The 12,652-nt window shown below is 48.3% G+C and overlaps 1 protein-coding gene across 1 annotated transcript in view; it reads left to right on the top strand.

Annotated features, from left to right (window-relative positions):
* Positions 1-12,652, top strand: part of PTPA (protein phosphatase 2 phosphatase activator) — a 56,301-nt gene that overhangs the window by 25,965 nt on the left and 17,684 nt on the right. Inside the window, exons 6-8 of the mRNA XM_038745206.1 lie at positions 4,288-4,387; positions 6,453-6,577; positions 8,653-8,753. Coding sequence (XP_038601134.1) covers positions 4,288-4,387; positions 6,453-6,577; positions 8,653-8,753 — 326 coding nt within the window. The remainder of the gene's footprint in view (positions 1-4,287; positions 4,388-6,452; positions 6,578-8,652; positions 8,754-12,652) is intronic.

The raw sequence follows: 12,652 nt of genomic DNA, 5'->3' as shown, positions 1-12,652 counted from the left end.
TGAGAGGTACAACTCTGCTGTCCTCTCTCTTGAGTGTTTAATATAGGGCTCTGCGCAGAGTGAATGCTGTTGATTGATTGCACTGGGGGCATATTAAGTGCTAAGCACCTTCCTGGATATTTAAAAGGGATATGCCTTGCTGTTGATTGCATTGGGGGCATATTAATCAATCAATCGTATTTATTGAGCGCTTACTGTGTGCAGAGCACTGTACCAAGCGCTTGGGAAGTGCAAGTTGGCAACATCTAGAGACAGTCCCGACCCAACAGTGGGCTCACAGTCTAAAAGGGGGAGACAGAGAACAAAACCAAACATACTAACAAAATGAAATAAATAGAATAGATATGTACAGGTAAAATAAATAAATAGAGTAATAAATGCGTACAAACATATATACATATATGCTAAGCACCTTCCTGGATATTTAAAAGGGATATGCCCGGCCCTCTAGCAGCCTATGTTCTACTGAAACAAACCTCCACGGGAGCCAGAATTTACAAATGGCCTGTATTTAACTTTACCATGTACTTTTCTTCCTCCTTAGACTTTTAGCCCCTTGTGGGACAGAGATTGGGTCCAATCGGATTATTTTGCGTGGCCCCCCAGCACAGCACTTATTGTGTCAATAATAATAATAATAATAATAGCATTTATTAAGTGCTTACTATGTGCAAAGCACTGGGGAGATTACAAGGTGATCGAACCCATGACCTCTGACTCCAAAGCCCGGGCTCTTTCCACTGAGCCATGCTGCTTCGCACAGTTCTATGTGCTGGGGAGGTTACAAGGTGATCAGGTTGTCCCATGGGGGGCTCACAGTCTTCATCCCCATTTTACAGATGAGGGAACTGAGGCCCGGAGAATCAATCAATCAAGTGTTTCATTCATTCATTCAATCGTATTTATTGAGCGCTTACTGTGCGCAGAGCACCGTACTGAGCGCTTGGGAAGGACAAGTTGGCAACATATAGAGACGGCCCCTACCCAACAGCGGGCTGTCAGTCTAGAAGTGTTTGACGCAGAGTGAGCGCTTAGCAGATACCTCACAGTCCAAAGTTGTACACTTCAGTTTTGCCTATTTTGTTTGGAAACTCTAGTGGCAGTGTATCATTGAGGCTGAGCCTCATTGGGCTGGGCTATCCCAACCTGACATTTATTCATTCAGTTGTATTTATTGAGCGCTTAACGGTGTGCAAAACAGTGCTTTGGGAGAGTACAGTATCATCATCATCCTCATCAATCGTATTTATTGAGCGCTTACTATGTGCAGACTGTGAGCCCACTGTTGGGTAGGGACTGCCTCTATATGTTGCCAATTTGTACTTCCCAAGCGCTTAGTACAGTGCTCTGCACATAGTAAGCGCTCAATAAATACGATTGATGATTGATGAGGATGCAGAGCACTGTACTAAGCGCTTGGGAAGTACAAATTGGCAACGTAGAGAGACAGTCCCTACCCAACAGTGGGCTCACAGTCTAAAAGGGGGGAGACAGAGAACAAAACCAAACAGACTAACAAAATAAAATAAATAGAATGGATATGTACAAGTAAAATAAATAAATAAATAGAGTAATAAATATGTACAAACGATAAACAGACACATTCCCTGCCCACAACAAGCTTACAGGTCAGAAGACCAGCTTATACCGGAGACTTGTAGGGTGGGGGGAGAAAGGAAAGGGTGTAGAGGATTTTGGTGCATTTTGATGTTAATACTGTGAGCCCACTGTTGGGTAGGGACCGTCTCTATATGTTGCCAACTTGTACTTCCCAAGCGCTTAGTCCAGCGCTCTGCACACAGTAAGCGCTCAATAAATACGAATAAATGAATGAATGAATCTTTCTGAATCAATAGCTTGTACCTGGCATGTACAGCGTGGCTCAGTGGAAAGAGCCCGGGCTTTGGAGTCAGAGGTCATGGGTTCAAATCCCGGCTCCGCCAGTTGTCAGCTGTGTGACTTTGGACAAGTCACTTCACTTCTCTGGGCCTCAGTTCCCTCATCTGTAAAATGGGGATTAAGACTGTGAGCCCCCCGTGGGACAACCTGATCACCTTGTAACCTCCCCAGCACATAGAACTGTGCGAAGCAGCGTGGCTCAGTGGAAAGAGCCCGGGCTTTGGAGTCAGAGGTCATGGGTTCGAATCCTGGCTCCGCCACATGTCTGCTGTGTGACCTTGGGCAAGTCACTTCACTTCTCTGAGCCTCAGTTATCTCATCTGTAAAATGGGGATTAAGACTGTGAGCCCCACGTGGATCAACTTGATCACCTTGTAACCTCCCCAGCACATAGAACTGTGTGAAGCAGCATGGCTCAGTGGAAAGAGCCCGGGCTTTGGAGTCAGAGTCAGAGGTCTCTGAGCCTCAGTTATCTCATCTGTAAAATGGGGATTAAGACTGTGAGCCCCACGTGGGTCAACTTGATCACCTTGTATCCCCCCCAGCGCTGAGAACAGTGCTCTGCACATAGTAAGCGCTTAACAAATGCCATCCTTATTATTATTATTTGCACATAGTAAGCGCTTAAGAAATGCCATCATTATTATTATTATTTGCACATAGTAAGCGCTTAATAAATACCATCATTATTATTATGTGTCCGTCAGCCCCCAGGGCCTGAACTGGCCCAATGGATCCAGGCAGGGAAATGTTCAGTCTGTTCCTAGACTGGAAGTTCCCTGAGGGGCAGGGACCGTGTCTAATTCCCACCAGTTTCATTCTCTCCCAGCGCTCAGTACAGTGCTCTGCACGGAGTAAGCGTTTAAATACCATTACCGTCGCTCTTACTCAGTTGTGCTCTCCCAAGTATATATGCACCCATCATCATCATCATCAGTCGTATTTATTGAGCGCTTACTGTGTGCAGAGCACTGTACTAAGCGCTTGGGAAGGACAAATTGGAAACATATAAACCCGCAGTGGAGCTCAGTAAGAGCTGCTGACGGATTGATTACTAGGACCGCAGCACCGGTAGGGCCAGGAGGACTCTGAGAGTTGTGGGTGGGGAAGGGTCCCTCGGGTTACGGCCGTAGGAGAAGCAGTGTGGCGTAGTGGACAGAGCACGGGCCTGGGAATCAGAAGGTCATGGGTTCTAATCCTGCCTCCGCCACGTGTATGCTGTGTGACCTAGGGCGAGTCAGTTCACTTCTCTGGGCCTCAGTTACCGCATCTGTGAAAAATGAGGATTAAGAGTGTGAGTCCTATCTAACTTGTATCTACCCCAGCACTTAGAGCAGTGTGCGGCACATAATAAGCACTTAAAAAGTACCATTATTATTATTATTATTATTATTATAGACATGGTTTGGTTTCCTTACCCTCCCAGGGGTATCCTGGGTCAGCATCTTTCTCCCCTCCACAAGCCGATCATCAGCTCCCCTAACCTGGGATTGTAGTTGAGAAACAGCGTAGCTCAGTGGAGAGAGCATGGACTTTGGAGTCCGAGGTCGTGGGTTCGAATCCCGGCTTTGCCAACTGTCGGCTGTGTGACTTTGGGCAAGTCACTTCACTTCTCTGGGCCTCAGTTCCCCCATCTGTAAAATGGGGATTAAGGCTGTGAGCCCCCCGTGGGACAACCTGATCACCTTGTAGCCTCCCCAGCGCTTAGAACAGGGCTCTGCGCGTAGTAAGCATTTAATAAATAGAGAAGCAGCGTGGCTCAGTGGTAAGAGCACGGGCTTTGGAGTCAGAGGTCATGGGTTTGAATGCCGACTCCACCACAGGTCTGCTGTGTGATCTTGGGCAAGTCACTTCACTTCTCTGGGCCTCAGTTCCCTCATCTGTCAAATGGGGATTAAGACTGTGAGCCCCCCGTGGGACAACCTGATCACCTTGTAGCCTCCCCAGCGCTTAGAACAGGGCTTTGCGCGTAGTAAGCATTTAATAAATAGAGAAGCAGCGTGGCTCAGTGGAAAGAGCCCGGGCTTTGGAGTCAGAGGTCATGGGTTCGAATCCCGACTCCGCCACATGTCTGCTGTATGATATTGGGCAAGTCACTTCACTTCTCTGGGCCTCAGTTCCCCCATCTGTCAAATGGGGATTAAGGCTGTGAGACCCATGTGGGCCAACCTGATCAGCCTGTATCCTCCCCAGCGCTTAGAACAGTGCTTTGCACATAGTAAGCGCTTAACAAATGCCAATTATTATTATTATTATTATATATGCCATTATTATTATTTCTTCTCCCCCCAGGGCACGAAGCTTACATAGTAAGTACATAGTAAGCACTTAACAAATGCCAATTATTATTATTATAAATGCCATTATTATTATTTCTTCTCCCCCCAGGGCACGAAGCTGCCTTTGCCGCCTTCCTCTGCTGCCTCTGCAAGATTGGAGTCCTCCGATCTGAGGACCAAATGGCCATCGTCTTCAAAGTGTTTAACCGGTGAGGAAGAGAGGGAGGAAGGCAGGCGGGCAGAGTGGAGGAGTTGGGCCTAGCTAGGGCAGGGTGGAGTTGGCATCTGTGAAGCCGGTACGAGGGGAAGTGTGGAATCATCAATCGTATTTATTGAGCGCTTACTGTGTGCAGAGCACTGTACTAAGCGCTTGGGAAGTACAAATTGGCAACATATAGAGACAGTCCCTACCCAACAGTGGGAAAGGAGCTGATCTAGCCATTTCTCTCCCGCTCATCCTAGTCTGGTTAACCGTTGGATATCCTCAGGCCAGCAGCAGCATGGCTCAGGGGAAAGAGCCCGGGCTTTGGTGTCAGAGGTCATGGGTTCGAATCCCGGCTCCACCACAAGTCTGCTGTGTGGCCTTGGGCAAGTCACTTAAGTCCTCTGAGCCCCAGTTACCTCATCTGTAAAAATGGGGATTAAGACTGGGAGCCCCCCCGTGGGACAACTTGATCTCATTGTATCCCCCCCAGCGCTTAGAACAGTGCTTTGCACATAGTAAACCCTTAACAAATGCCATTATTATTATTATTATTAAAGAGCACGAGCTTTGGAGTCAGAGGTCATGGGTTCAAATCCCGGCTCCGCCAACTGTCAGCTCTGTGACTCTGGGCAAGTCACTTCACTTCTCTGGGCCTCAGTTACCTCATCTGTAAAACGGGGATTAAAACTGTGAGCCCCCCGTGGGACCACCTGATCACCTTGTAACCTCCCCAGCGCTTAGAACAGTGCTTTGCACATAGTAAGCGCTTAACAAATACCATCATTATTATTATTACCCCTCCCTGCCCTCAGTTTCTGCGCCTCTGGGGATCAGTTCACATACAAATTAACCTAAAACCACACCCATGCTATGGGAAGCAGCATGGCCTAGTGGAAAGAGCCCGGGCCTGGGACTCAGAGGACCTGAATTCTAATCTCGGCTCCGCCACTTGTCTGCCGTGTGACCTTGAGCAAGTCACTTCACTTCTCTGTCTCCCCCTTTTAGACTGTCTCCCCCTTTTAGACTGTGAGCCCACTGTTGGGTAGGGACTGTCTCTATATGTTGCCAATTTGTACTTCCCATGCGCTTAGTACAGTGCTCTGCACACAGTAAGCGCTCAATAAATACGATTGATCGATTGATTGATTGATTCTCTGACTCAGGTTCTTCAGTCTGCCTCAGATTCTGTCTCCGAATCCACCTCAGATTCTTCAACTGTAAATCGGGAACTCCTTAACGGTTCTCCGTCCTACTAAGACTGTGAGCCCCATGTGGGACCGAGTCGGTATCTACCCCAGCACTCGGAACTGTGCTTTGCCACATAGTAAGCGCTTAACTAATATCATTAAAAAGCAAAAAAAAAAACCTTTGGAAACTGCAGCGTTGGGCTGCGGGTTCTGGGCTCAGGCCTTTTTCCTGGCAGCGGTCTGTGTCATTGTTCACAGATCTCTCTGCTGCCCTCATTCATTCATTCAATCGTATTTATTGAGCGCTTACTGTGTGCAGAGCACTGTACTAAGCACTTACGCCAGACACCAGGAGGGGAAGAGGGTGGAGTGGGAGGTTGCCGGGGGAGAAGGAAAGGAAGAAAGGGATAGTGTCCCTTCCTGCTGACTTTAAAGATAGCAAGGTGATTTGGAGCCTAAATGCGTAAGAAGAGTACCAACTGATGCTTAACTTATGCAGATTTCTGCACATGCCTCGTGTATGCAGATGAACTGGGTAACTTGCAGAGACCAATCAATCAATCAGTCAATCGTATTTATTGAGCGCTTACTGTGTGCAGAGCACTGTACTAAGCGCTTGGGAAGTACAAGTTGGCAACATATAGAGACAGTCCCTACCCAACAGTGGGCTCACAGTCTAAAAGGGGGAGACGGAGAACAAAACCAAACATACTAACAAAATAAAATAAGTAGAATAGATATGTACAAGTAAAATGAATAATAGAGTAATAAATATGTACAAACACCCGAGCTGTTCTGTGAGTCCTGCTCTCGCGGTTGAGGGGTTGAAAATCCACCCCTGTTTGAATGTGCCCCTGACCCCATCCCTGATCTCCTCCCCAGGTACCTGGAGATCATGAGGAAGCTCCAGAAAACCTACCGGATGGAGCCGGCCGGAAGCCAAGGAGTGTGGGGTCTGGATGATTTCCAGTTTCTGCCCTTCATCTGGGGCAGTTCTCAGCTGATAGGTACGGGAGGGGTTCCCCCGACCCCCTCACCCTAATCCTCCCGCTCCCATCCTGCGGTCTCCGGGCACCCTTCCCACCCCCTTTCCCATCCTTCCCCCTTTCAAGAGTCCGGCAGACAGGCTCCCATCCTGCGGTTCGTCTCCAGGCACCCTTCCCACCCCCTTTCCCTTCCTTCCCCCTTTCGAGAGCCCCGCAGACGGTGACAGCTTGTAAACTGGGGCATTAAACCGGCTGTTGACTGAGGCTGTTTGTTGCTGACCTTCCTCCGTGAGCCAGTGTGGCGGAGCTGGGGGGAGGCAGCAGGGAGAGCACGGAGGAGATAATGGGAAGCGACGTGAGTTGGGGCCGGGCTTCTTGTTTAGCAGGCTAGCGTGACATCCAAGCCCGGTGTGGGCTCCTTGTATGACAGGCTAGTGTGAGATCCAGAGCCAGAGTGGGCTGCTGGATTTAGAATGGGCTTCCTGTATATCAGGCCAGCGGAGATCCAGCGCTCCAGAGGATCGTTTTATGTCGAAGAAGAGGCCTTCCACCAAGTCAGTTGTCGCCAGCTTTGTTGAGCGGGCCACCGCGTGGAGGCAAGTGGCCCCCGCGAGACAGCCAGGAACGGGAAGAAGGCTCTTGCTTCCATTAGGAGAGGCATCAGCGGGTGGCCTGGATGGGAACATTTCAAGCCAAGCCATCCTGGCAGTGGGGAGTGCGGGAGGTGGAGGTGAAGAGGACAGGGGCTGAGTGACTCACCTGCCAATTTTGCAAAACGACATGCATTTACAAAAAGGAGGTGAGCGTGTGTAGTAGGGGTAGCAACTCAAAACCAGTAAATTCATCAGTTACTGGCACTTACTGAGTCCCTGCTGAAAGCAGAGTGCTGTAGTGAGCGCTTGGGAAAGCAAAATGGAAGCAAAACACAGGTTTCCTGCCCACAAGTGTAACTTCCGATCCAACCGGGGAGGCAGACGTACCAAGTGATTTACACACCCGTGAGTGCTGTGTGACCTTGGGTAAGTCACTTAATCAATCAATCGTATTTATTGAGCGCTTACTGTGTGCAGAGCACTGTACTAAGCGCTTGGGAAGTACAAGTTGGCAACATATAGAGACAGTCCCTACCCAACAGTGGTATGTGCTAGGCATTGTACTAAGCATTGCGGTAGATACAAGATAACTTCTCTGGGCCTCAGTTACCTCATCTGTAGAACAAGGATTCAGACTGTGAGCCCCACGGGGGACCCGGAGTGTGTCCAACCCGATTAGTTAGTATCTACCCCAGCGCTTTAGTACAGCACCAGCACACAGTAAGCGCTTAATCAATAGCATAATAAAAGAAGCAGTTGGAGCAGGAGGTAGGAGAGCAGATACGGAGTGGATATGCCAGGATGAAATAGCGGAATGAGCGTGGATGGGTGTCCACTGCCAGAATTGGCAGGGGCGGAGTACCCGGCTACTGCCGGGCAATGACGGAGGGGCGTGAGGTGTACGAGGGCATTGTGGCCGCACGGATGGGATGGGACGGGAGGGGGGCGGCGCTGGCCCCAATCAGTCAATCAGTCAATCAATCAATCATATTTATTGAGCGCTTACTGGGTGCAGAGCCCTGTACTAAGCACTTGGGAAGTACAAGTTGGCAACATATAGAGACAGTCCCTACCCAGCAGTGGGCTCACAGTCTAAAAGGGGGAGACAGAGAACAAAACCAAACAATTCTAATAATAATAGTAATAATAATACTATTATTATTGTACTCAGCCCAGACTGAGCCCCCTCGTTCCTCTCCCCCTCCTTCCCCTCTCCATCCCCCCCGCCTTGCCTCCTTCCCTTCCCCACAGTACCTGTATATATGTGTGTGTGTGTACGCATTTATTACTCTATTTATTTTACTTGTACATAACTATTCCATTTATTTTATTTTGTTAGTATGTTTTGCTATGTTCTCTGCCTCCCCCTTCAAGACTGTGAGCCCGCTGTTGGGTAGGGACCGTCTCTAGATGTTGCCAACTTGGACTTCCCCATAAATACGATTGATTGATTGATTGATTGATTGACTGTCTCTACTATGTCTCTCTGCGTGCCTTTCCCAGAGCACCCAAACCTGGAGCCCCGCCACTTTGTGGATGAGAAGGCCGTGAATGAGAACCACAAGGACTACATGTTCCTGGAGTGTATCCTGTTCATAACCCAGGTGAGGGGGCTCGCGAAGGGAGGGCGGCGGCCAGCACCTGGCGATGCCCCCACGGGCGTTGCCCAGCCTGGCGTGGCCGGGACAGGGTCCGGAATACCGACGAGCTAAGCCCGGAGCGGCTTTCCCTGAGGTGTTCGGAGGAGAGATGGTGAAGGGAGCACTGGCGACCGTAGAGGTTCTGGCTACGTCCCTCAGTAGGTCTGATGTTGCCCCGTGGCCCCCACAAAACTGAACTGGAAAGCTGGGGCGGGTGGATGGGGAGTGAACTGACACCCCCAGGGAGACACTGTCCTCTTTTTTTGACTCTTTTAATGGTATTCGTTTAGCGCTTATTGTGTGTTCTAAACGCTAAGTTAAATTAGATTCTTCTAGACTGTGAGCCCATCGTTGGGTAGGGACCGTCCCTATATGTTGCCAAATTGTCCTTCCCAAGCGCTTAGTCCAGTGCTCTGCACACAGTAAGCGCTCAATAAAGACGATCGACTGACTGAATGAATGAATTGGATTAATTAGAGAAGCAGCGTGGCTCAGTGGAAAGAGCCCGGGCTTTGGAGTCAGACGTCGTGGGTTCGAATGCCGACTCCACCACAAGTCTGCTGTGTGACCTTGGGCAAGTCACTTAACTTCCCTGGGCCTCAGTTCCCTCGTCTGTAAAAATGGGGATTAAGACTGTAAGCCCCACGTGGGACAACTTGATCACATTGTATCCCCCCTGCGCTTAGAACAGTGCTTTGCACATAGTAAGCGCTTAACAAATGCCATCATTATTATTATTATTATTAATTAGAGAAGCAGCCTGGCATAGTGGATAGAGCATGGGCCTGGGGGGGGGCAGAAGGTCATGGGTTCATTCATTCATTCAGTGGTATTTATTGAGCACTTACTGTGTGCAGAGCACTGTACTAAGCGCTCGGGAAGTCCAAGTTGGCAACATACAGAGACGGTCCCTACCCAGAAGCGGGCTCACAGTCTAGAAGGGGGAGACAGGCGACAAAACAAAACATATTAACAAAATAAAATAGAATAAATAAGTACAAGTAAAATAAATAGAGTAATAAATCTGTACAAACATATATACATATATACAGGTGCTGTGGGGAGGGGAAGGAGGTAAGGCAGGGGGGATGGGGAGGATGGGGAGAGGAAGGAGGGGGCTCATTCTAATCCCAGCCCTGCCACATGTCGGCTGTTTGACCTCTGGCATTGACTTCCCTTCTCTGTGACTCAGATACCTCATCTGTAAAATGGGGTTGGAGGCTGTGATCCCCAGGTGGGACAGGGACCGTGTCCAACCCGATTTGCTTGTATCCACCCCAGTGCTTAGTACAGCGTCTGACACACAGTCAGCGATTACGAAATACCATTATCATCGTTGTCATCGTTAGGTTGGACACAGTCCCTGTCTGCCATGAGGCTCGCAGTCTAAGTAGGAGGGAGAACAGGGACCCCCGTTTTTGCAGTTGAGGAAACTGAGGCAAGTGAAGTGACTTGCCCAAGGTCATACAGCAGACAAGCAGGAGAGTCGGGATTAGAACCCAGACCCTTGCTTTCTCCATTAGGCCACACTGCTTCTCCATGCTATTAATAAATAAATATAAATATATAAATAAAAATAAATATAAATAAATAATATTTATTTTATTTTGTTAGTATGTTTGGTTTTGTTCTCTGTCTCCCCGTTTTAGACTGTGAGCCCACTGCTGGGTAGGGACTGTCTCTATATGTTGCCAACTTGTACTTCCCAAGCGCTTAGTACAGTGCTCTGCACACAGTAAGCGCTCAATAAATACGATTGATGATGATGATGCTGCCTCTTCTTCCCCAGCTTCCAGGCCTTTTCCCTTGCATACATTTCTTAGGGCAGCGTCCCCCTGGACTGTAGTCCCGAGGGCGGCCAACGTACTTCCACTGCCTGTTCCCACCCAGCAATCCTAGGAGACTTCTCCCCCCTGGCCCTCCCCTGCTTTTGGAAATGGCTTTGTTCCACTGAAGTATTTCCAGGATCTCTATATGTATATATGTTTGTACATATTTATTATTCTATTTATTTATTTATTTTACTTGTACCTATCTATTCTATTTATTTTATTTTGTTAGTATGTTTGGTTTTGTTCTCTGTCTCCCCCTTTTAGACTGTGAGCCCACTATTGGGTAGGGACCGTCTCTATATGTTGCCAACTTGGACTTCCCAAGCGCTTAGTCCAGTGCTCTGCACACAGTAAGCGCTCAATAAATACGATTGATTGATTGATTGATCTCTCTTGTAGGACTCCAAGGTCAGAACTTTCTCCCACCTCAGGGGGTTCTCCAGTCTCAGCCCCAACTTGGGGGAGTCCCGCTCAGCGGTAAGCTGCGGCGGTCGAAGTCGACAGCGGGCTGTGAAATAGCCGTGTGCCCCAGTGGATACATCACGGGCCTGGGAACCAGAGGACCTGGGTTCTAATCCCAACCCTGCCACTTTGGTGACCTTGGGCAAGTCACTTTTCTCTTCTTTGCCTCAGTTTCCTCCACGGCAAAATGGGGATTCAGATCCTGATCTGCCTCCTACCCAGACTGTGAACCCCATGAGGGACAGGGACTATATTTGGCCTGATTAGCTTATATCTGCCCCAGCGCTTAGAACATCATCATCAGTCGTACTTATTGAGCGCTTACTGTGTGCAGAGCACTGTACTAAGCGCTTGGGAAGTTCAAATTGGCAACATATAGAGACAGTCCCTACCCAACAGTGGGCTCACAGTCTAAAAGGGGAGACAAAACCAAACATACTACAAAATAAAATAGAATAGATATGTACAAGTAAAATAAATAAATAAATAGAGTAATACATATGTACGAACATATATACATATATACAGAACAGTGCATGACATATAGGCCCTACTGAGAGCTCACCTCCTCCAGGAGGCCTTCCCAGACTGAGCCCCCTCCTTCGTCTCCCCCTCCTCCCCTTCCCCATCCCCCCGCCTTACCTCCTTCCCCTCCCCACAGCACCTATATATATGTTTGTACGTATTTATTACTCGATTGATTGATTTTATTCGTACATGTTTATTCTATTTATTTTATTTTGTTAATATGTTTTGTTTTGTTCTCTGTCTCCCCCTTCTAGACTGTGAGCCCACTGTTGGGTAGGGACTGTCTCTATATGTTGCCAACTTGGACTTCCCAAGCGCTTAGTACAGTGCTCTGCGCACAGTAAGCGCTCAATAAATACCATTAAATGAATGAATGACTATAGTAAGTGCTTAACAAATACCATTAAAAAAAAACCCAAACTGCAAGGAGAGCTAGAATGGGTACTGCTTCTGAGGCTCAGCATCCTTCAGCGGGTTAATTCCCTCCCTCCCTCCCGACCAAGGTTGGGCAGAAGACCGTAAGCTCGTTGTGGGCAGGGAATGTATTCATTCATTCAATTCAATCGTATTTATTGAGCGCTTACTGTGTGCAGAGCACTGTACTAAGCGCTTGGGAGAGTACAAATCGGCAACGTATAAGCTGTTTATTGTTGTATCGCACTCTCCCAAGTGCTTAGTATAGTGCTCTGCATACACTAAGCACTCGGTAAATACGATTGAATGAATAAATATTTGGCTGGATGTAGACCACTCTTCTAAAATAGTTGTAAGAAAAGAAAGCACATGGTTACCGTGTGCCCTAAGACTGGTTTCTCTAGCAATCTATCAATCAATCGTATTTGTTGAGCGCTTACTGTGTGCAGAGCACTGTACTAAGCGCTTGGGAAGTCCAAGTTGGCAACATATAGAGACAGTCCCTACCCAACAGTGGGCTTACAGTCTAAAAGGGGCACTACTGGGGGCAGAGGGAAGCCAGGTGGGAGAGGAATCAGCAGGCAGAAGCAAGGGTTGTCATTTTAACTATTATATGAGCACCCTCTC

Source organism: Tachyglossus aculeatus, chromosome 4 (genome assembly GCF_015852505.1).
Source record: "Tachyglossus aculeatus isolate mTacAcu1 chromosome 4, mTacAcu1.pri, whole genome shotgun sequence".
Classification (NCBI taxonomy): domain Eukaryota; kingdom Metazoa; phylum Chordata; class Mammalia; order Monotremata; family Tachyglossidae; genus Tachyglossus; species Tachyglossus aculeatus.
Note: the sequence above shows the minus strand (reverse complement) of the source record. Positions and strands in the feature narration are given on the sequence as shown.